Source organism: Schistocerca nitens, chromosome 9 (assembly GCF_023898315.1).
Source record: "Schistocerca nitens isolate TAMUIC-IGC-003100 chromosome 9, iqSchNite1.1, whole genome shotgun sequence".
NCBI lineage: Eukaryota > Metazoa > Arthropoda > Insecta > Orthoptera > Acrididae > Schistocerca > Schistocerca nitens.
In genome coordinates this window covers 388491415-388515510 of record NC_064622.1, presented here as the reverse complement: position 1 = coordinate 388515510, position 24096 = coordinate 388491415, and the positions used below count along the sequence as shown (strand labels likewise).

General features: G+C 43.4%; 1 protein-coding gene across 1 annotated transcript in view; it reads right to left on the bottom strand.

The window, feature by feature from the left end:
• The window catches only part of LOC126204464 (fatty acyl-CoA reductase wat-like), a 267772-nt gene that overhangs the window by 169088 nt on the left and 74588 nt on the right, over positions 1 to 24096 (bottom strand). The window contains exon 2 of the mRNA XM_049938851.1: positions 8618 to 8936. Within this exon, the coding sequence (XP_049794808.1) occupies positions 8618 to 8911 (294 nt within the window). The 5' untranslated portion in view covers positions 8912 to 8936. The remainder of the gene's footprint in view (positions 1 to 8617; positions 8937 to 24096) is intronic.

Below are 24096 nucleotides of genomic sequence, written 5' to 3'. Positions count from 1 at the left end.
TCAGATGTTAAGTCCCATAGTGCTCAGAGAAACTTGAACCATTTTTTTTGAAGCTCCTTTGCGGTTAGCGCACGGGAGTGGTTAAAAGGTTTAGCATCAGATTTCTGTGAGGAAGGTTTTCAGCAGCTTGTACGATACATATCTTGATAGAGGCGGAAAATTGAAAAGTAGATTAAGGTCCATGCTTTGATGAAAAACTAAAGTTGTAAAAATGTATTTGTTTTTTCTTTTATTTTAAAATGGTACTTATTTTAAAAACGCGCCTCCTTTTCATTAGCAGTAATGCAAAGATGCCAAACATTTTCTAACAGTGATCCGTAAAGTATTTATATCTACTGTTCAAAACGCTATTGTTCACTAAAGTAAACGCTAGTGATCGTGAAATTACATTCTAATGGCTAATACTCCTAATCTCTTTATACATATTGCGCGACAGAATTAAAGAATTAGCTTCCATTACGAAGTATATGTTTGAACTTTGACTCAGAGGTGCCTACAACTTTCCTCTATAGTGACGCAAAGGCGATGTCGCCCTCGCCGAAGCTTCAGACAGCGAGGTGTGGACACACCCGAAAAAGAGGTCACAGCTCAGAAGTTCTGTGAACGGTAAGGTGGGTTAATAATGTCATATTGGCCCCAAATTTCACGCCAAAATGGACGTGTCACAAGGTGAGAACATCGTCACACACCTCTTACCCGTATTTCACCACTCCTTTTGACGTCTCCCCGATGTAGGTCAGAACCGCGACGCACAGCGCTGTAATTACACGATTTTCTTACGGGTGGCCGGCAAAAAAAAAAAAAAAAAAAGATACATGGCCACTCAGAATCGATACTGAAAGGCCTCAGGGTGTGACATAAAAGGCGTCAATCAAACCACCCCTTCACTTGGGTCATGGAGTCCCTCACATTCCGCGGTCGACAGTGAAAGTTCGCAGTACGATGAATAACAGGAAGATGTTCTCGATGACCTTTGGCATTGATAACACGCTCCGATGTTTCAATCTTTCTCTAAGGGTATTGTGGGACTGCATCCTTACTGAACGTAACAACACTCCTTTGGACTACAGCGCGACAGCAATTTTTTTCTCTCGTATACAGATTGAAACTAACACAGACCGTTCACAACCATTTGACGAAATTTGAACGTGATCCGAAGTGGCAAAGGATACTTACGCTTTTTCAACCCTCCTGGTTCTCACTGTCCTGACACAATCACACAGGAGCGCAACATTTACGTGTGCGTGAATAATACAGCAAAAGGTCCCTCCAAGACCATCAGTTCGGCAGTACTCTCCATGACACCCACGCACCTTTGTAGAGCACGTTATAAATGCACCTCTCAGAAATATCGACACCAAATAAGGCTGGCGGGTGCTCTAACGCTCTAACGCCGGAAGGTAGTCAAACCTCAGTGGTGTCGAAGGGGCTACAGTAGCCGCCAGGCTGATTTGGTGTCGGAATTTCTGACAGGTACACTATGTGATCAAAAGTATCCAGATACCGCCAAAAGCATACGTTTTTCATATTAGGTGCATAGTGCTGCCAGCTACTGCCAGGTACTCCATATCAGCGACCTCAGTAGTCAACACACATGGTGAGAGAACAGAATGGGGCACTCTGCGGAACACATTGACTTCGAACATGGTCAGGTGATTGGGTGTCACTTGTGTCATACGTCTGTAGGCGAGATTTACACACCTCTAACATCCCTAGGTCCACTGTTTCCGATATGATAGTGAACTGGAAACGTGAAGGGACACGTACAGCACAAAAGCGTACTGGCCGACCTCGTCTATTGACTGACAAGAGACCGCCGACAGTTGAAGAGGGTCGTAATATATAACAGGCAGACGTCTACCCGGACCATCACACAGGAATTCCAAACTTCATCAGGATCCACTGCAAGAGCTATGACAGTTAGGCGGGAGGTGAGAAAACTTGGATTTCATGGTCGAGCGGTTGGTCATAAGCAACACATCACGCCGGCAAATGCCAAACGACGTGTAAGGACCGTAATCATTGGAACATTGAACAGAGGAAAAACATTGGTGGAGGGACGAATCACGGTATACAATGTGGCGACCCGATGGTAAGGTGTGTAAATGGCGAATGCCAGCTGAAAGTCATCTGCCGGCGTGTGTAGTGCCAACAGTAAAATTCGGAGGCGGTGGTGTTATGGTGTGGTCGTATTTTTCATGGAGGAGGCTTGCACCCCTTGTTGTTGAACGTGCAACTATCACAGAACAGGCCTACGTTGATGTTTTAAGCACCTTCTTACTTTCCACTGTTGAAGAGCAATTCGGGGATGGCGATTGCATCTTTCAACACGAACAAGCACCTGTTCATAATGCACGGACTGTGGCCGAGTGGTTACACGACAATAACATCCCTGTAATGGACTGGCCTGCACAGAACCCTGTCCTGAAACCTATAGAATACCTTTGAGATGTTTTGGCGACCGACATCGATGACTCAGCTCAGTGCAGCACTCCGTGAAGAATGGGCTGCCATTCCCCAAGAAACCTTCCAGCATCTGATTGAACGTATGCCTGCGAGAGTGGAAGCTGTCATCAAGGGAAAGGGTGGGCCAACAGCATACTGAATTTCAGCATTACCGATGGAGGGCGCCACGAAATTGTAAGTCATTTCCAGCCAGGTGTCATACTTTAGATCACATAGTGTACTTTTCTAATGCGGTAAACAAAGTTGCTTTGATGGCACCAAGGGTGTTGTCGAACTGGGAGGTCTTAGAGGGACTCTGTGCTATATTGCTCACGTACGTGTTAATCATGCACTCTTGTATGATCATGTCACTGGAGGGCGGAAAAATGGATGGCTAAAAAAGCAAGTACCCTTTGCTGCTTTGGATCACGTTCAGATTTCGTTTGGTTTTGAACGGTCTCTATTGGTTCCAGCCTGAGAGGAACAACTGCGGTCGCAGGTCCACTAATAGAAGGGTTGAAATGTCCGAGGGTGCGAGCGGTATCAGAGGTTATCAAGAACGTCTTCCTGTTGTTCACCGTACTGCGAACTGTCGTTTTTGGCAGCGAAATGTGTGAGAATCAATGCCCAAGGGAAAGGAAGGGTTTCATTTAGGGCGTTTATGCCTCCCTCTGAGGTCTTTTCGTGTCGATTCTGGGCGGCCTTGTGTTTGCAATGTTTTCCTCCGTCACTCATAGGAAAACCGCGTGACTTCAACGCAGTGCGTCGCGGTTCTGAGAGACGTCAAAAAAAGGGGTTGAAGGTTTGTAAGAGAGGATGCGACGACCTTCTCGTCAAGTGACACGCCTGCGGTGGCTGTGGGCAGAGGAGTGGTGATATTTGGTGCCAATGTGACATCATTAACTCACCTTCCAGGTGATAATAACTTCTGAGCTGTGGCCTTGTGTGGCGACACCTTGCTGTCTGAAGTGTCGGCGAGCCCAAGAGTGACGTCGCAAGGTGGCGCGCTTTTGCGCCATTACAGAGGCAAATTTCAAATTTATACGTCGAAATGGGAGCCACTTAATGGGTATTAAAAAAGTGATTCTTTAACTTTGTTCCACAGTGAGTTATCCAAATGCAGCACTCAAATGCAAATTGAATTATAATTTAAAAACTCCCCTCTTTCCTAGCCTTTATCCTGTATCTTAACGGGATCGTTTTGTTAGTTATTGGATTTTGAATTGTTACCAGCTAAGTGTGGCCGGATGTCCTTCATGTTGCCACCCTTGCTGCGCTAAGTGCATTTATTTAGCACTCCGTCTTCAAGCCACAAGTGGCCCATCGGTACCATCCGACCGCCGTGTCATCCTCAGTTGAGGATGCGGATGGAAGGGGCGTGTGGTCAGCACACCGCTCTCCCGGTCGTTTTCGTGGTTTTCTTTGACCGGAGCCGCTACTATTCGCTCGAGTAGCTCCTCAGTTGGCATCACGAGGCTGAGTGCACCCCGAAAAATGGCAACAGCGCATGGCGACCTGGATGGTCACCCATCCAAGTGCCGGCCACGCCCGACAGCGCTTAACTTCGGCGATCTCGCGGGAACCGGCGTATCCACTGCGGCAAAGCTGTTGCCGCATTTATTTAGCTGAATACATATTAATTTTTTGTGCCCCTCTCGTTTAAGCGGTAGACTTCACAACTGAGCACGATACAATGTGCCCGAAACAGTTGAGTCATAATTATGGAGCTGGTAGAGTAGTCTTAGATCACGAACTAATACGACAATGCACTGCCTGTGTTGTTCACAAGTACGATGCAATGTTCCTTCAGACCAGCATGCATGCATGTATCCGCCGACACCAGGCGAGCGACTTTCAATTGAAATGTCTCGCCTGTACGGGAATGTGTATTACGCATTTGCTAGTGCAGATTATAGACACATGGTTGACGACATGTGGAAGTCTGTGTTGGGGCGTGAGTCGTGCTTGGATGGCCTAATGGTAAGGCAACCGGTCACGGAAAGCGAGAAATCCGGATTCGATTTCCGGCCGACACAAATTTTCATTGGCATCATTCTTTTATACAGGTGATGGCAGTCCATATTCGCGACTGCGAATATATTTCATGTGTTTTAAGTGCACAAATTTTCATTTTCGTCTTTCCATTACACAGTTAATGTTCATATTCGCACCTGCGAATACATTTAGTGTATATCGGACGAATAGTCGGAAATGGACATTTATCTTGTATCAAAGAAAACAACACACACCCTATAGCCAACACTTAAGGTACTGGACATTGCTCCAAGTGACAAGCAGCCCGACAGGCTCTCTGCTCGCTTTGCTACGGCATTTGCTACTCTGACATATCTCTGGTGCGACACGCAACAAGGATCCTGCACAGCAGTGTCAAACGCCAATTACTTCACGTAAGACTATATGGAAAAATAACTGTAGAAACATCGAAGATCATTCTACATTTTCTTTGAGAGCACTGCCATCAACTTGGATGCAGAAACATCCGCAATTTCTAATCGCGTGCCTCACACCTAGTAACAAGGGGAAGCAGTAAATAAGGTTCTGTTAATTAATCCACTCCAACTCCAGACCACAAGTTGATATACAGAACTATCGTTGGTGATGATCTGAAACGAACGTGGTATATGGATTTTAATTTCTCCATACATGGCTACTGCTGTAGTTGAAAACACCTTCACAATACAAACACGCTACATCCGTGAACAATATAAGATGTAGCAAGTTCAGTGGCAGAGTACTGCGCTGGATAATCCACTAGCTGAACTGGACTCTGGGTTCGATACCATTTGAGCCATTGCTTGCATCGATGTTCATGGTACCCCTGTAATTGCTACTACGTCACTATTTTCCGCATTGTACCCTTCTAGGGTGCTTACTGATAAATCTTCTCCCATATAATCCAACACTATTTTCTCAAATTCTGTCTTGCAAACATCTTTTAGTCGAGCACCTTAAACAGTCCTCTGTGGCTCGAGAGGCCCTGTTTTTCATGTGTTTCTGTCAATGATGTAAATTTTGCTCCACTTAGTATGTCACCTGTTGCGATACATTTCGTTATACTGTGTGGGCAAAATAAAACTTGCCCAGAAAATATTTCATGCTCCTTAATACAGGCTCGTTCCACCCCAATGCAGATGATATAAGTTGGGTTTCCCGTCTGAAGATGCGTGAAATATTTTCTGGGCAACTTCTGCTTTTGCCATATCAACGAATCTGCACTTAAAAGTTATATTTTTGGTTACAGTAACACACAGATAACGGCTGACTTGTGCAATGATGACAACTGACAAGCCAAGCAATGTCAACTTGTACACGAATAGATGTGAAACTTAACTATGTAGTAGCTGCGACTAGTGCAGTTAACAGACGCCACCCAACTGAACAATAAATCAAACACCGTGACAGTGGCACTGATGCTGCCTTCTGATTGTGCTTCCATGTTTTTGAATTATATGCTTTTCTTTGTTTATATACAGGATGTTCCAGAAATGTTGGGAGAAACTTCGAGAGACTGTTGAGGAGCAAATCTAGGATAGGAACCGGTGTCCCGAAATGTCATTCAGTGACGCTACAGCATCGAAGTTGTAGACGCTGGCTCATACCACTAGGCCACACCTTCGGTGACAAACTTGACTTTGTACGCTGACGGATCGTAGACAGAACGTCTCGTAATGTTGTCTGATGTTCAGTGATCGCGACTAATTGCCACGATCGCCAGCGGAGAAGATGGAGCTAACGGCTGCGTAGAAAGGCCTTTACTCCTATGAATGCGATGCTCTCTATTGCCTAGGGAGATGAGTGTTTCGGACATGGATTTCCAATGTTTTCCACTATACAGGAGAAAAATTGTAGTGAAAACCTATGTTGGACACCGTCATCCAGCAATGCAACACAGCATCGCATTCGTAGCAGACAGGGCGTGTCTACGCAGCAGCTAGCTCATCTTCTGCACTGGCGTTTGTGACAATCAGTCGCGATCACTGAATAACAAACGACATTGCGAAACGTTCTTCCACTGTCCGTCGGCGCACACAGGCAGGTTTGTTGCAAAAAAGAATGGCCTAGCTGCAGGCACAGGCACCTATAACTTTGACACTCTGTAATGTCGTTGGATGACGTTTCCTCATGCGGCTTCCTATCCTCGATTTGTTCCTCGAGACAACCACTACAACCCCTGGAATTACACTCATGCTCATAAATTAATGATAATTGCAGAATGTGGTGCCACACAACGTGGCACTACACAAAACTGGCGCTAATAGCGTAGGCCCATAGGGAACACACACGACACAGATCTGTAAGCCCACGGTATTGGTGATAAGTTGATAAAACCGTCCCGAAACACATGTGCTACAAAACACCACTGTTTGCTGCGCATGTACCCTGTCATCAATATGGGATATGATCACCATGCACACGTACGGGGGCCGCACAACTAGTTGGTATACTGTGGATCAGGTGGTCGAGCAGCTGCTGGGGTATAGCCTCCCATTTTTGCACCAGTGCCTGTAGGGGTGCACTGAGATACGTCGGCGAGGGCATCCCAAACGTGCTCGATGGGGTTTAGCTCTGGAGAACAAGCAAGCCACTCCATTCGCCTGATATCTTCTGTTTCCGCCACGATGGCAGCTCGGTGGGGCCGTACGTTATCTGGAGGAAGGTGGGACCCACTGTACCCCTGAAAAGGCGGACATGCTGGTGCAAAATGACGTCCCGATACACTTGACCTGTTACAGTTCCTCTGTCAAAGACATGCAGGGGTGTACGTGCATCAATCATAATCGCACCCATCAAACCACAACCTCCACACAGGTCCCTTTCAAGGACATTAAGGGGTTGATATCTAGTTCCTGGTTCACGCCAGCTGAAAACCCTGCGAGAATCACTGTTCAGACTATACCTAGACTCGTCCGTGAACATAACCTGGGACCATTGTTCCAATGACCATGTACTGTGTTCTTGTCACCAGGCGTTACGGGCTCTCCTGTGACCAGGGGTCAGTGGAATGTATCTTGCAGGTCTCTGGGCGAATAAAACATGTCTGTTCAGTCGTCTGTAGACTGTGTGTCTCGAGACAACTGTTCCAGTGGCTGCGGTAAGGTCCTGAGCAAGGCTACATGGAGTACTCCGTGGCCGTCTGCAGGTACTGATGGTGAGACATCGGTCTTCCTGTGGTGTCGTACACTGTGGTCGTCCCGTACTGTAGGGCCTGGACACGTTTCCTGTCTGCTGGAATCGTTGCTATAATCTTGAGATCACACTTTGTGGAACACGGAGGACCCGTGCTACGACCTGCTGTGTTTGAGCAGCCTCCAGTCGCCTTAGTATTCTACCTCTGATAACGTCATCAATATGTGTTCTTTGAGCCATTTTCAACACCATTGCCATAGTCTGAAACACGTCTGCACACTTACTCGCTGCACCGTACTCTGACATGCACCAACACACCTCTGCGTATGTGGACTGCTGCCACCGTGCGACGACCGCAGGTCAGATGCACCGCATGGTCATACCCCGAGGTGATTTAAACCCGCAAATCGCCCACCAGAGCGTTGTTTCACCATGCATCAACATTATCCTTATTTATGAGCATGATTGTATGTCACAGTATTTTTGGAACTGTTGGACACCACACAAATGATTGGAGTTGTTGGTCAAGGAAGTGCTACCAGCGACAGTCAGTCAGCTGTTTTGTTGTGAAAGGCAAGTAATTTACAAATGCACTGTTTAATCAGGACCCACGTTCCACCTGAAGTATTCATTTTTGTCCCTTGGTTCCCTGAATGAAAAAACTTAGTTACTGATCTTGCGCCGTCTGTTCAAAAAAAAAATGGTTCAAATGACTCTGAGCACTATGGGAATTAACATCTGCGGTCATCATTCCCCTAGAACTTAGAACTACTTAAACCTAACTAACCTAAGGACATCACACACATCCATGCCGGAGGCAGGATTCGAACCTGCGACCGTAGCGGTCACGCGGTTCCAGACTGTAGCGCCTAGAACCGCACGGCCACTCCGGCCGCGCCGTCTGTACTATTTCGACCATGCAGGTCTGGAACACTACAATTAGCTCCTGTACACGGAGCTGGACTGCTTTAGCAAACCGATCACCAAATTTAAATTACAGAAGAGGCAACGAGACGGTGCTTACCACGCCCTCCAGGTGCCGTCGCACACGCTCCCGCAGCGGGACGCCCTTCTTGTCGCGTATGAGCACGTAGATCTTGCTGATGCCGGTGCAGGTACGCAGCAGCTTCTCCAGCAGCGACGTGCCCAGGAAGCCGGTGGCTCCGGTGATGAGGACGCACGCGCCGTCGTAGAAGGAGGCCACCTGGCTCAGGCGCGCCAGCTGCTCGTGCGGCAACAGGTCCAACGGGTCGCCGTCCAGCTCGCGCTCCTGCTCCTCCGCGCTCATCCTGCGGGGGTGGATGTCGCAGCAAGGCATCCTGCGGCTCCAGTACTGCAGAAACCTGCAAGGCCACGGCCACGTCAAGTCTCAAGGGGTCCTCCGTCTGCTCTTACATATAAGGTAACTAAATAAGCATATAATGTTACTGCATAGCGTTTCCAAACGTTTGAAAGTAAAGTCAGAGTAAGCTCCCTGATATGACCCATCTCACAGGAAGCCCATGAAGGGTCCAATCTGGCAATGACATAGAAAACAGTAGCTCTTCTGCAGAGTTCAGCTCTACCAATGGAAGTAGAGACGCAGCTGTATCCAAAAGGCACTAGTCACTGCATGTCTTTGTAGGCTTCCATGCATGATACGTGACCAACTTTGCGGATCTCAAGATGCACCCATTCTCAGAACAACAAGGTTAACAATAGTTCTGCTGCGAAGATTATACGTGGCCCAGTCTCACCCATTCTCAGAACAACAAGGTTAACAATAGTCCTGCTGCGAAGATTATACGTGGCCCAGTCTCATTAATGGGACCAAGGCTTATTCTCGATGTCAACATGTAGTACTCACAGACGGCAGATGACAGCACTACCAGAGGGGTATATAAATCACCCCAGAGGGGGAGGGGGGTCATGGACAACAGTGCAGTCATTGCTGTAATGTGGAAAATCTGATATCCAAAAGAACATGATAATTTGGTTTTGGGACAAGGGTGGAAACTTTTCTGAAACGGCTCAGATAGAAAACTAATCACATACAGCCATGGTTAAAGTATACCATGCATGTCAAACTGGAACTAAGAATGACCAGCGCCATGGGAAATGTCGTGCACCATGGACCACACATGACAGTTTTGGAAGACGGTTGTAGAGATGTGTATGGATGAATAGCTGTGCGACTGTTGAGCAACAGATCACTTAGATGAGCCTAAGGAGCTACTAACAGTATCTCCTCAACCACCATAGGGTGTTGCTGTGTATGGGCATCCTAACAGGCGCTTGGTTCATGCGCCCATGCTGACGTGTTCATCGGTGATGAAGAACGGAATTTGCACGCCAATATCGCGACTGGACGTCCATTGGGTGCCGACAGGTGGCCTTTTCGTATGAATCACGTTTTATGCTCCATCAAACAGATAACTGTTGGCGTGTACGATCCTACAATAACCAAAATGATGTATAGGCTTGAGGAGGGGGCGTTATGTTCTGGGTAATGTTGTCGTGGCATTCTCTGGGTGATCTTGCCATTTTGTAGGCTCAGTGGATCAACAAAAGTGTGCATCAATCCTTGGGGCCCACGCCCACCCCTAGATGTAGTTTGTTTTTTTTCTTGGCATGATGGATCTACCAGCAGGACAATGCATTGTGTCATACAGCTCGCAGTGTACATGTGTGGTTCGAAGGGCACCAGGATGAATTTAACGAACTTCCCTGGCCACCAAACTCCGCATATTTACAACCACCGAGAATCTATGGGACCACCTTGATAAGGCTGTCATACCACGGATCCGCAACTGATAAATCTAGCGCAGCAGCCCATGCTTCTGCAGTCGACATGACTCAAAATCCCTGTTGGTACCTTTCAGAAGCGCACTGGCTATCTTCCTGCACATTCGTGCTACAATCAATAGGCGGTTATTCGGTCTTTTGATACATGATGACATTAATGTGATTGAACTGTGTATATGCCAATGGAATAAAATAACCAGCAGCATCTTAGGGCATCACCCACACCAGGCCTTCACAGACTTCCTTCTCTGCTTCGGGACACAGCTTTCGGAAGCTCAAGAAAGATCCAATCTGACAGTCATAAGGAAAGTAAGACCATTGCGCAAGAAGCGTGGCGCATCGTTAGGGGGGGAGTACAATTTTTGGGTTCACTGCAAAGACAATATTCCGCTGCGGCATCATTGTGTGTGAATGAAGTGGTTCACCAAGCCTACTGGAAACGAACTCATAGTTGAAATATGAGGGACAGCGCCATTCTTAAAGGAGAAACTGCTAATTATATTCAGATTAACTGTAAAATGCCTACTGGAAACGAACTCATAGTTGAAGTATGAGGGACAGCGCCAATCTTAAAGGAGAAACTGCTAATTATATTCAGATTAACTGTAAAATGCTGGCGGTATATGAGTCTAATCCAGTGTTACACGTAATGAAACGGTGCCAGAACTTTCATTTACATTCACATAGCTAATTAATTTGTAAATATGGCTACGTTACAACATGTATAAGATGTTGTTGTGGTCTTCTGTCCGAAGACTGGTCTGATGCACCTCTCCATGCTACTCTATCCTGTGCAAGCCTCTTCATCTCAGAATACCTTCTGCAGTTCACAACCTTCTGAATTTGCTTGCTGTATTCATTTTTTTTATTTTTTTTTTTTTTTTTTGTCATCAGTCTACTGACTGGTTTGATGCGGCCCGCCACGAATTCCTTTCCTGTGCTAACCTCTTCATCTCAGAGTAGCACTTGCAACCTACGTCCTCAATTATTTGCTTGACGTATTCCAATCTCTGTCTTCCTCTACAGTTTTTGCCCTCTACAGCTCCCTCTAGTACCATGGAAGTCATTCCCTCATGTCTTAGCAGATGTCCTATCATCCTGTCCCTTCTCCTTATCAGTGTTTTCCACATATTCCTTTCCTCTCCGATTCTGCGTAGAACCTCCTCATTCCTTACCTTATCAGTCCACCTAATTTTCAACATTCGTCTATAGCACCACATCTCAAATGCTTCGATTCTCTTCTCTTCCGGTTTTCCCACAGTCCATGTTTCACTACCTTACAATGCTGTCTGTACTCCAGACGTACATCCTCAGAAATTTCTTCCTCAAATTAAGGCCGGTATTTGATATTAGTAGACTTCTCTTGGCCAGAAATGACTTTTTTGCCATAGCGAGTCTGCTTTTGATGTCCTCCTTGCTCCGTCCGTCATTGGTTATTTTACTGCCTAGGTAGCAGAATTCCTTAACTTCTTTGACTTCGTGACCATCAATCCTGATGTTAAGTTTCTCGCTGTTCTCATTTCTACTACTTCTCATTACCTTCGTCTTTCTCCGATTTACTCTCAAACCGTACTGTGTACTCATTAGACTGTTCATTCCGTTCAGCAGATCATTTAATTCTTCTTCACTTTCACTCAGGATAGCAATGTCATCAGCGAATCGTATCATTGATATCCTTTCACCTTGTATTTTAATTTCACTCCTGAACCTTTCTTTTATTTCCATCATTGCTTCCTCGATGTACAGATTGAAGAGTAGGGGCGAAAGGCTACAGCCTTGTCTTACACCCTTCTTAATACGAGCACTTCGTTCTTGATCGTCCCTCTTGGTTGTTGTACATATTGTATATGACCGTATCTCCCTATAGCTTACCCCTACTTTTTTCAGAATCTCGAACAGCTTGCATCATTTTATATTGTCGAACGCTTTTTCCAGGTCGACAAATCCTATGAAAGTGTCTTGATTTTTCTTTAGCCTTGCTTCCATTATTAGCCGTAACGTCATAATTGCCTCTCTCGTCCCTTTACTTTTCCTAAAGCCAAACTAATCGTCACCTAGCGCATTCTCAATTTTCTTTTCCATTCTTCTGTATATTATTCTTGTAAGCAGCTTCGATGCATGAGCTGTTAAGCTGATTGTGCGATAATTCTCGCACTTGTCAGCTCTTGCCGTCTTCGGAATTGTGTGGATGATGCTTTTCCCAAAGTCAGATGGTATATCGCCAGACTCATATATTCTACACACCAACGTGAATAGTCGTTTTGTTGCCACTTCCCCCAATTATTTTAGAAATTCTGATGGAATGTTATCTATCCCTTCTGCCTTATTTGACCGTAAGTCCTCCAAAGCTCTTTTAAATTCCGATTCTAGTACTGGATCCCCTATCTCTTCTAAATCGACTCCTGTTTCTTCTTCTATCACATCAGACAAATATTCACCCTCATAGAGGCTTTCAATGTATTCTTTCCACCTATCTGCTTTCTCCTCTTCATTTAACAGTGGAATTCCCGTTGCACTCTTAATGTTACCACCGTTGCTTTTAATGTCACGAAAGGTTGTTTTGACTTTCCTGTATGCTGAGTCTGTCCTTCCGACAATCGTATGTTTTTCGATGTCTTCACATTTTTCCTGCAGCCATTTCGTCTTAGCTTCCCTGCATTTCCTATTTATTTCATTCCTCAGCGACTTGTATTTCTGTATTCCTGATTTTCCCGGAACATGTTTGTACTTCCTCCTTTCATCAATCAACTGAAGTATTTCTTCTGTTACCCATGGTTTCTTCGCAGCTACCTTCTTTGTACCTATGTTTCCTTCCCAGCTTCTGTGATGGCCCTTTTTAGAGATGTCCATTCCTCTTCAACTGTACTGCCTACTGCGCTATTCCTTATTGCTGTATCTATAGCGTTAGAGAACTTCAAACGTATCTCGTCATTCCTTAGTACTTCCGTATCCCACTTCTTTGGGTATTGATTCTCCCTGACTAATGTCTTGAACTTCAGCCTACTCTTCATCACTACTATATTGTGATCTGAGTCTATATCTGCTCCTGGGTACGCCTTACAATCCAGTATCTACTGTCGGAATCTCTGTCTGACCATGATGTAATCTAATTGAAATCTTCCCGTATCTCCGGGCCTTTTCCAAGTATACCTCCTCCTCTTGTGATTCTTGAACAGGGTATTCGCTATTACTAGCTGAAACTTGTTACAGAACTCAATTAGTCTTTCTCCTCTTTCATTCCTTGTCCCAAGCCCATATTCTCCTGTATTCATATCCTTGCTGTATTCATATCTTGGTCTCCCTCTACGAGTTTTACCCCTGCCCCAAACATACTTTAATAAAAAATTGCTAATCCCTTGAAGTCTCAGAACGTGTCCTATAAACCTTCTTTTGGTCAAGTTGTACCACAAATTTCTTCTCTCCCCATTCTATTCACTACTTCCTCATTAGTTACGTGGTCTACCCAACTAATCTTGAGCATTCTTCTATAGCACCACATTTCGAAAGGTAATATTCTCTTTTTGCCTAAACTGTTTATCGTCCAAGTTTCACTCCCATACATGCCCTACACTCCACACAAATTCTTTCAGAAAATTCGTAACACTTAAATCTATGTCCAATGTTAACAAATTTCTCTTCTTCAGAAATACTTTTGTTGTCATTGCGAGTCTATATTTTTTATCCTCTCTACTTCGCCCATCATCTGTTATTTCGTTGCCCAAATAGCTAAACTCGTCTACTACCTTAGGTGTTTCGTTTTCTAATCAAATTTCTTCAGCATCACATGATTTAATTCGACTACATTCCATAAGCCTTGTTTCTTCTTTTGTTGATGTTCGTCTTATCCTCTTTTCTTCACAATGTCATTCCGTTCAACATTCCACGCACCGATCCGTAGAATATGTTTTGTTTCTCCTGATGACGACATCCTCCAGAGTAGTCCCCGCTACAACACTGTCTCACTTTCTTCTCAAGCAGTGCTTCCCTTTCACGCCCCTCGATTCTTATCACTGCCGCCTGGTTTCTGTACAAGCTCTAAATAACCTTTAGTTCAATGTATTGTACCCCTGCTACCTTTAGAATTTCAAGGACAGTATTCAAGTCAACACTGTCAAAAGCTTTCTCTACGTCTACAAATGCTATAAACGTATCTTTGTCTTTCCTTAATCTACCTTCTTCCTATGTTTCTCCGGAATCCAAACTGATCTTCCACGAGGTCGGCTTCAACAAGTTTTTCCAGTCTTCTCTAAGGAATTTGTGTTAGTATTTTGCAACCATGACTTATCGAACTGATAGTTCGGTAATTTTCACCACTGTCAGCAACTGCTTTCTTTAAAATGCCAATTATTACATTCTTCTTGAAGTCTGAGGTTGCTTCTCCTGTCTCAAACGTCTTACATAAGATATGGAAGAGTTTTTTCATGGCTGGCTCTCCTAAGGCTATCATTAGTTCTGACAGAACATCGTCTAGTACAGGGGCCGTGTTCCGATTTAGATCTTTCAGAGCTCTGTCAAACTCTTCTCGTAGTATCATATCTCCCATATTATCTTTATCTACATACACTTCCCTTTCTGTAATTTTACCTTCAAGTTCATATCCAATGTATAGACGCTCTGTATACTCCTTCCCCCTTCCAGCTTTCCCTTTATTGCTTAAGACTGGTTTACTATCTGACCTCTTGATATTCATACAGCTGATCACTCCTCTTTTCCCCAAAGACCTCTTTCTTGTAGGCGGTATATATCTTTCCCCTAATGAAATATGCTTGTAAATCCTTACATTTGTCCTCTAGGCATTCCTGCTTACCATTTGCACTTGCTGTCAATTTCAAATTTTAAACGTTTGTATTCACTTTCGCCTGCCGCATTCACTGCATTTTTATATTTTCTCCTTTCATCAACTGAATTCAATATCTCTTCTGTCATCCAAGGATTCCTACTGTTGTTGTTGTTGTTGTGGTCTTCAGTCCTCAGACTGGTTTGATGCAGCTCTCCATGCTACTCTATCCTGTGCAAGCTTCTTCATCTCCCAGTACCTACTGCAACCTACATCCCTCTGAATCTGCTTAGTGTATTCATCTCTTGGTCTCCCTCTACGATTTTTACCCTCCACGCTGCCCTCCAATACTAAACTGGTGATCCCTTGATGCCTCAGAACATGTCCTACCAACCGATCCCGTCTTCTGGTCAAGTTGTGCCACAAACTTCTCTTCTCCCCAATCCTATTCAATACTTCCTCATTAGTTATATGATCTACCCATCTAATCTTCAGCATTCTTCTGTAGCACCACATTTCGAAAGCTTCTATTCTCTTCTTGTCCAAACTATTTATCGTCCATGTTTCACTTCCATACATGGCTACACTCCATACAAATACTTTCAGAAACGACTTCCTGACACTTAAATCTATACTCGGTGTTAACAAAGTTCTCTTCTTCAGAAACGCTTTCCTTGCCATTGCCAGTCTACATTTTATATCCTCTCTACTTCGACCATCATCAGTTATTTTGCTCCCCAAATAGCAAAACTCCTTTACTACTTTAAGTGTCTCATCTCCTAATATAATCCCCTCAGCATCACCCGATTTAATTTGAATACATTCCATTATCCTCGTTTTGCTTTTGTTGATGTTCATCTTATATCCTCTTTTCAAGACACTCTCCATTCCATTCAACTGCTCTTCCAAGTCCTTTGCTGTCTCTGACAGAATTACAATGTCATCGGCGAACCTCAAAGTTTTTACTACTTCTCCATGAACTCCGAATTTTTCTTTTGTTTCCTTTACTGCTTGCTCGATATACAGATTGAATAACATCGGGGAGAGGCTACAACCCTGTCTCACTCCCTTCCCAACCACTGCTTCCCTTTCATGTCCCTCGACTCTTATAACTGCCATCTGGTTTCTGTACAAATTGTAAATAGCCTTTCGCTCCCTGTATTTTACCCCTACCACCTTTAGAATTTGAAAGAGAGTATTCCAGTCAACATTGTCAAAAGCTTTCTCTAAGTCTACAAATGCTAGAAACGTAGGTTTGCCTTTCCTTAATCTTTCTTCTAAGATAAGTCGTAAGGTCAGTATTGCCTCACGTGTTCCAGTGTTTCTACGGAATCCAAACTGATCTTCCCCGAGGTTGGCTTCTACTAGTTTTTCCATTCGTCTGTAAAGAATTCGTGTTAGTATTTTGCAGCTGTGACTTATTAAACTGATAGTTCGGTAATTTTCACATCTGTCAACACCTGCTTTCTTTGGGATTGGGATTATTATATTCTTCTTGAAGTCTGAGGGTATTTTGCCTGTTTCATACATCTTGCTCACCAGATGGTAGAGTTTTGTCAGGACTGGCTCTCCCAAGGCCGTCAGTAGTTCCAATGGAATGTTGTCTACTCCGGGGGCCTTGTTTCGACTCAGGTCTTTCAGTGCTCTGTCAAACTCTTCACGCAGTATCGTATCTCCCATTTCGTCTTCATCTACATCCTCTTCCATTTCCATAATATTGTCCTCAAGTACATCGCCCTTGTATAGACCCTCTATATACTCCTTCCACCTCACTGCTTTCCCTTCTATTCTTAGAACTGGGTTTCCATCTGAGCTCTTGATATTCATACAAGTCGTTCTCTTATCTCCAAAGGTCTCTTTAATTTTCCTGTAGGCAGTATCTATCTTACCCCTAGTGAGACAAGGCACTACATCCTTACATTTGTCCTCTAGCCATCCCTGCTTAGCCATTTTGCACTTCCTGTCGATTTCATTTTTGAGACGTTTGTATTCCTTTTTGCCTGCTTCATTTACTGCATTTTTATATTTTCTCGTTTCATCAATTAAATTCAATATTTCTTTTGTTACCCAAGGATTTCTATTAGCCCTCGTCTTTTTACCTACTTGATCCTCTGCTGCCTTCACTACTTCATCCCTCAGAGCTACCCATTCTTCTTCTACTGTATTTCTTTCCCCCATTCCTGTCAATTGTTCCCTTATGCTCTCCCTGAAGCTCTGTACAACCTCTGGTTTAGTCTATCTATGTCCCATCTCCTTAAATTCCCACCTTTTTGTAGTTTCTTCAGTTTTAATCTACAGGTCATAACCAATAGATTGTGGTCAGAGTCCACATCTGCCCCTGGAAATGTCTTACAATTTAAAACCTGGTTCCTAAATCTCTGTCTTACCATTATATAATCTATCTGACTCCTTTTAGTATCTCCAGGGTTCTTCCATGTATACAACCTTCTTTCATGATTCTTAAACCAAGTGTTAGCTATGATGATGTTGTGCTCTGAGCAAAATTCTACCAGGCGGCTTCCTCTTTCATTTCTTAGCCCCAATCCATATTCACCTACTATGTTTCCTTCTCTCCCTTTTCCTACTACCGAATTCCAGTCACCCATGACTATTAAATTTTCATCTCCCTTCACTAGCTGAATAATTTCTTTTATTTCATCATACATTTCTTCAATTTCTTCGTCATCTGCAGAGCTAGTTGGCATATAAACTTGTACTACTGTAGTAGGTGTGGGCTTCGTATCTATCTTGGCCACAATAATGCGTTCACTATGCTCTTTGTAGTAGCTTACCCGCATTCCTATTTTCCTATTCATTATTAAACCTACTCCTGCATTACCCCTATTTGATTTTGTGTTTATAACCCTGTAGTCATCTGACCAGAAGTCTTGTTCCTCCTGCCACCGAACTTCACTAATTCCCACTATATCTAACTTCAACCTATCCATTTCCCTTTTTAAATTGTCTAACCTACCTGCCCGATTAAGGGATCTGACATTCCACGCTCCGATCCGTAGAACGCCAGTTTTCTTTCTCCTGATAACGACATCCTCTTGAGTAGTCCCCGCCCGGAGATCCGAATGGGGGACTATTTTACCTCCGGAATATTTTACCCAAGAGGACGTCATCATCATTTAATCATACAGTAAAGCTGCATGCCCTCGGGAAAAATTATGGCTGTAGTTTCCCCTTGCTTTCAGCCATTCTCAGTACCAGCACAGCAAGGCCGTTTTGGTTATTGTTACAAGGCCAGATCAGTCAATCATCCACACTGTTGCCCTTGCAACTACTGAAAAGGCTGCTGCCCCTCTTCAGGAACCATACGTTTGTCTGGCCTCTCAACAGATACCCCTCCGTTGTGGTTGCATCTACGGTACGGCTATCTGTATCGTTGAGGCACGCAAGCCTCCCCACCAACGGCAAGGTCCATGGTTCATGGGGGGGAGGATTCCTTAGGCCTTGTCTTATTTCCTATTTGATCCTCTGCTGCCTTGATTATTTCATTCGTTTCATTCGTTTTCTACTATATTCCTTTCCCCTGTTCTAGTCAACCGTTGCCTAATGCTCCCTCCGAAACTCTCAGCAACCTCTGGTTTTTCAAATTATCCAGGTCCCACCTACGCAGCTTCCTATCTTTTTTCCAATTTGCTCAGTTTTAATCTACAGTTCATAACCAATAAATTGTGGTTAGAGACCACATCTGACTGTGGAAATGTTTTACAAATTAAAATCTAGTTTCTAAATCTCTGTCTTACCATTATGTAATCAAATCTCAAACTTTCCGATGTCTCCAGGTCTCTTTAACGTGTACAACCCATTTTTATGATTCTTAAACCAAGGGTTAGCGATGATTAAATTATGCTGTGTGCAAAACTCCACCAGGCGGCTTCCTCTTCCAGTCCTCTCCCCCTGTCAATATTTAGCTATTATTTTACCTTATCTTCATTTTTCTTACTGTCGAATTCCAGTGCCCCATCACTATGAAACATTCGTCTCCCGTAACTACCTGAATAATTTCTTTAATTTCTTCATCGTCTGCAGAGCTAGTTCGCATATAAACTTGTACTAATGTGGTGGGTGTTGGCTTCGTGTCTATCTTGGCTCCAATAATGCGTTCACTATACTGTTCATAGTAGCTTACCTGCATTCCTATTTTCTTATTCATTATTAAATCTACTCTTGCATTACTCTTATTTGATTTTGTATTTATATCCTGTATTCACCTGACCATAAGTCCTGTTCCTCCTGCCACCGACCTTCACTATTTCCCATTATATCTAACTTCAACCTATCCAACTCCTTTTTTAAATTTTCTATCCTACCTCCCGATTAAGAGACCTAACATTCCACGCACCGATCCGTAGAATATAAGTTTTGTTTCTCCCAATGACAACATCCTCCTGAATAGCCCCCGCTCGGAGATCCGAATTGGGGACTTACCCCAGATTCTTTTCCGCAAGAGGACATCATCGTGAGTCAACCATACAGTAGAGCTGCATGCCCTAGGAAAAAATTACGGCTGTAGTCCTCCATTGCTTTGAGTTGTTCGCAGTACGAGCAGAGTAAGGCTGTTTTGGTGATATTACAAGGCCAGATCAGTCATCCAGGCTGTTACCCCTGCAAGCAGTGAAAAGGCTGCTGCCGGTCTTCAGGAACCACACATTTGTCCGGCCTCTGAACAGTGTGTGTGTGTGTGTGTGTGTGTGTGTGTGTGTGTGTGTGTGTTTTAGTAATTCCTTTCCATCATCTGTTATATATTACAACATAAATTCGTAAAGAGTTGTCAATGAGATACTTTTTCAGTTTGTTTTCACATTTGCTGCCTCTTTCTGGGTATGTGTTCTAAAACTTTACTTGTACTGTCATGCACCCCTTTTTGTACTAAAGACAACCTTAACTTGCAGTAATAAATGCCATTTTTCCTTCTGGTATTGTAATTATGTACATCATCGTTCCTTTTGAACTGTAGTGGATTATTTGCAACAAAATTTCGTGAGGGAATCAATATACTTTGAAGCAGGAGTAGTGTTATCTAGGAAAATATGTAATTCTACTTGTTGTATAAAAGACGAAAGTTCGTTTGCAAATATTAGTAACATTAGTGGACCTCAGATTGAGTCTTGGAGACCCCATATGTGATTTCTCCCCTATCAGAATTCGGACTATATTTGCTGGATTACTAAGTACAACTTTTTGTATGTTTTTGGTTAGATATGACATGAAATTTTGTTCATAAAGGACGGCGTTGTGAGAGCTGCGACTATTGATAAATACAAATAAAACATCTTTGACGTTACAATGTAAACATAATGTATGATGGAGAGGGCATACAAAAGGAAGCATTATGTAGACTTGTTACGACTCTACCGCGCCCCAAAAAATGCAAAATAACCTGTACTGCCCTTTGTCTGCTCCTGTGAAAAGACGTCTGTACTCTTCAATAACACCAGCTGTGTAAATAACACCAGTAAAGGTAATGGTGTGAACCATCGAAACGCGTGGCAAAATTAACAAGTGATTGAAGCAGAAAAATATTTTATTTGTACAGATACATTATCCATTGCTTTATTACACCGTCAATTCCATAAAACTTCGATTTATTTAGGAGAATACTGTGATTCACGCGGTCAAACGCCCTAAACAGGTCGCAGAAAACACCAACCGGAGCTGTTTGATTATTTACCGCTTTTAAAATTAGGTGAGTGAAAATGCAAATGGTATTTTTAGTAGAGCAACTCTTCTTAAACCAAACTGTGATTTGGTGAATATGTTATTGCTGCTAAGGTGAGATACTACTCCAGAAAATATCACCTTCTCAAAAATTTTGGATAATGATGTCAGCAGTGAGTTGACAGAAGACCTGAGATCAGTTCGTCCTCTACGTCTAAAGTCATGTTTCCCTCTTCATATCTGTAAGGTTCACATTTTCACCCTATCTAACAACAGAATTTTACTGTTTAATTTGTATAGAAGTCTGCGAATGACACATACAATTAATACTACGATATCATTTACAAAAACAGCAACTAAAGCGCCAGAAATAATTAGTAATCTAGCACATATTATACTTCTTCTTCTCCTCCTTCTCCTCTTTCTGCTTTTCCTCCTTCTTCTTCACTTCAAACTCTTCTATGGTTTCCGCGGTCTCGTTTTCTTTACGGTTTTAGCTTAACACTTATTCTGTTAGTCTTCCTTCTGGCAACAAATCGATATCTTCTAGCCATTTTATTCACTTCTGTATTATTAAGTCTTCAAGTTAATAAATATCCAACTCGGCTCTGATGTCTTCGTACCTTATCTGTTGCCTCAGACGGTAGTTTCGTGCGAAACCTAGTGTCGTACGTATTTCCAACGCCACAAGCGTCAGTCTGCATTTGGCCGTAAAAGGTCTAGCAACTGTGTCAGTCTTTACAAGTAAAATGAAACGTCCCATGTGTTTTAATGGACGCTAGGGGCAACGCCGAGAATGGGGATTGTTGTACTGAACATGATCATAGAGGAGGTGCTTTCACACCGATTTCCTCACAGTTCTTAAAGAAGTTTAGGATGTGTATATGTATCGTGTGGGTGCCTACGACGAGATCTTCCTCTGTGTAACGTAGTGGCTGTGTTGTGCGCTCTTGTGTACAGAGTACGTAAAACTACTGATAATTTGCAACAGTAGCCCATTAGAGCAAGATCGATCGAGGCAAAAGATGGTTCCATGAGTTGCGTCATATTCATAATCAAGTTTCACAGCGATCCAAAAAACATATGTTTTGCTATAAATCCAGTGACGGAGCATAAAAATTTTTAACCAGGTACTTAATTTCAGTCAGTTTCGTGACAAAATTTTGTATGGCTTGATAATGTGACTGTACATCCGTATACACAATACACGAATTATGTAATGTACTGGATTCACGCAGGTCTGAAGATGGTCATAGCTAACCCAAATTAAATAAACAGTTAATAAATTTTTGTGATCCATGATTGGATTTAAAACAAAAAAGAATGGTTTGATTTCTGTGGAGCAAAGTAAAGAAGTCGGTGTATTCCTGACTTGTTGATACTGTGTAAGATCTTGTGCCTGGCATTTCACTGGGTTTGTCAACTAGATGGCCAGGGTCAATGATCGAGGCGACACTTTCTAGTCAAAAAATTTCCGTCTAAAAACTGAATAGGCAAATGACGATACATGAGTGTTTTGACAGTGACCGTAGTGTATGTGCCTTCAAAGTAAATTTATTATTATTATTATTATTATTATTATTATCGTTATTATTGTTCTCAAAAGTAGTACGGCAAAGACAGTATTGCCCCATATTGTATCGTTGCCAGATGTATTCAAGATGATGGATCCAATAGGGCAACCATAGAATTGACAATGTCACAGTGATGTCATGGCAGAAACAAATTTTCACGGGAAAATAGGTCAATTTGGCTACCTCCATTAACATAACTCACTCACCACCCCTCTCTCCACCTCATCCCATCCCTTCCCCTTCTTCATCTTGAAATTGGCATAAAAATGACTCAGTCTGTGCTGCGCTGTTGGGTAGGATGGACATAAGTATTTATTTTGATGCATTGACTTTTTTAACAATTTGAGTTTTCATAGGCAGTAGCTCCATTCAGTGTGTTCACCACAAGGTCTGGAGTCCAACTGACCTAGTTTGCAGGACTGTCACCAGAGGGCAGTCGTCATTCCCCCTCACCCCTTCCATGACATAATACAAGATTGCAGTCTGGGAGGAAAATGGCGGGAAAAGGATTCAGTGTGTGTCTAGCTGCTGAACTGGGAGGACGGATGTAATTGTTCACTGTGTTCAATGGATGAGATGTCTGTGCTGGAGGAGGAGGAGTCTATTAGCATCTGAGAACTGTGTTGATAGCATTGATATCTGGTGACGACAAACACGCTTCATGAAATAATGAATATGAGTTAAGTCATGCTTCACAACTCATACCGAAAAAGCGTGTGCTGTAAATGTAGATCATTCGATACGAGACCAGTCAGTAAGTCTTCCGAAGCACAAGAGGCAAGACGTTCACCCACTGAAGCATGTAGGTAGGCAATGCATCAGCTTACAACCAGCTTACAGCATGGCCAGGTAGTGTGCCGGCTGAGTGCACAGTCACGCAGTAGCCGCTAAGACCTTCCTGTCGTGTTGGAAATAACTGCGGCTTTCCCCCTTTCCATCCCCAGTGCATGGATGCCCTTTGTCATTGAACAGGAACTGTTTCAGGAGTTATGACTTCTGGTGTTTCAGAATGTTGTAACATATATAACTTGAAAATATCACAGGAACTAAATGTACCACTGCACAAAGAGAGAGAAAGAGACAGCATCGCAGATGACGTGAGAATATTTGAACAATTACTCGTTTTATTCCGAGAAATACCACTACCGCCATACCTGAACACAGACTCTAAAAAGATTGTGGCGCACTTGTGGAACCTCCCTGAGACACTTCACATGCTTTTGTGGGAAGCAGATCCCAAAAAAGATATCAGCTGCAATATCGGGTTTTACACACCAAAACTAAGATATGAGAAGTTGAAACAAATAGCTGTGTAATTCTAAAAGCAGGACGCTCATCACTTTTCGAATTTTAGCTGCTTGTTTGAAGACACTGCCAGAGAGAGAGAGAGAGAGAGAAACTTTCTGAGTCCTACAGCTGCTGTGGTGTTCATCACTTTTCTGAAACGGCGAGTGGGCTACAGCTAGAGTCAGGGACGTTATTTTTTCCTCACTTCTCGACGCACTGTCTGGGCACAGACGGGAAAATCAGAACAATTACACAAACGAATTCGAAGCAGTGTCCTACAGACGAAAAAAATAGTTGGAATTTATGATAAATTTTCGATGTCCTACAGCTGCTGGTCTGGAGATACTCTAAAGCCACATTGGCGAATAAGGGACAGCATCCCGCCAAAGGTGGACTTGTGTTTGAACACTT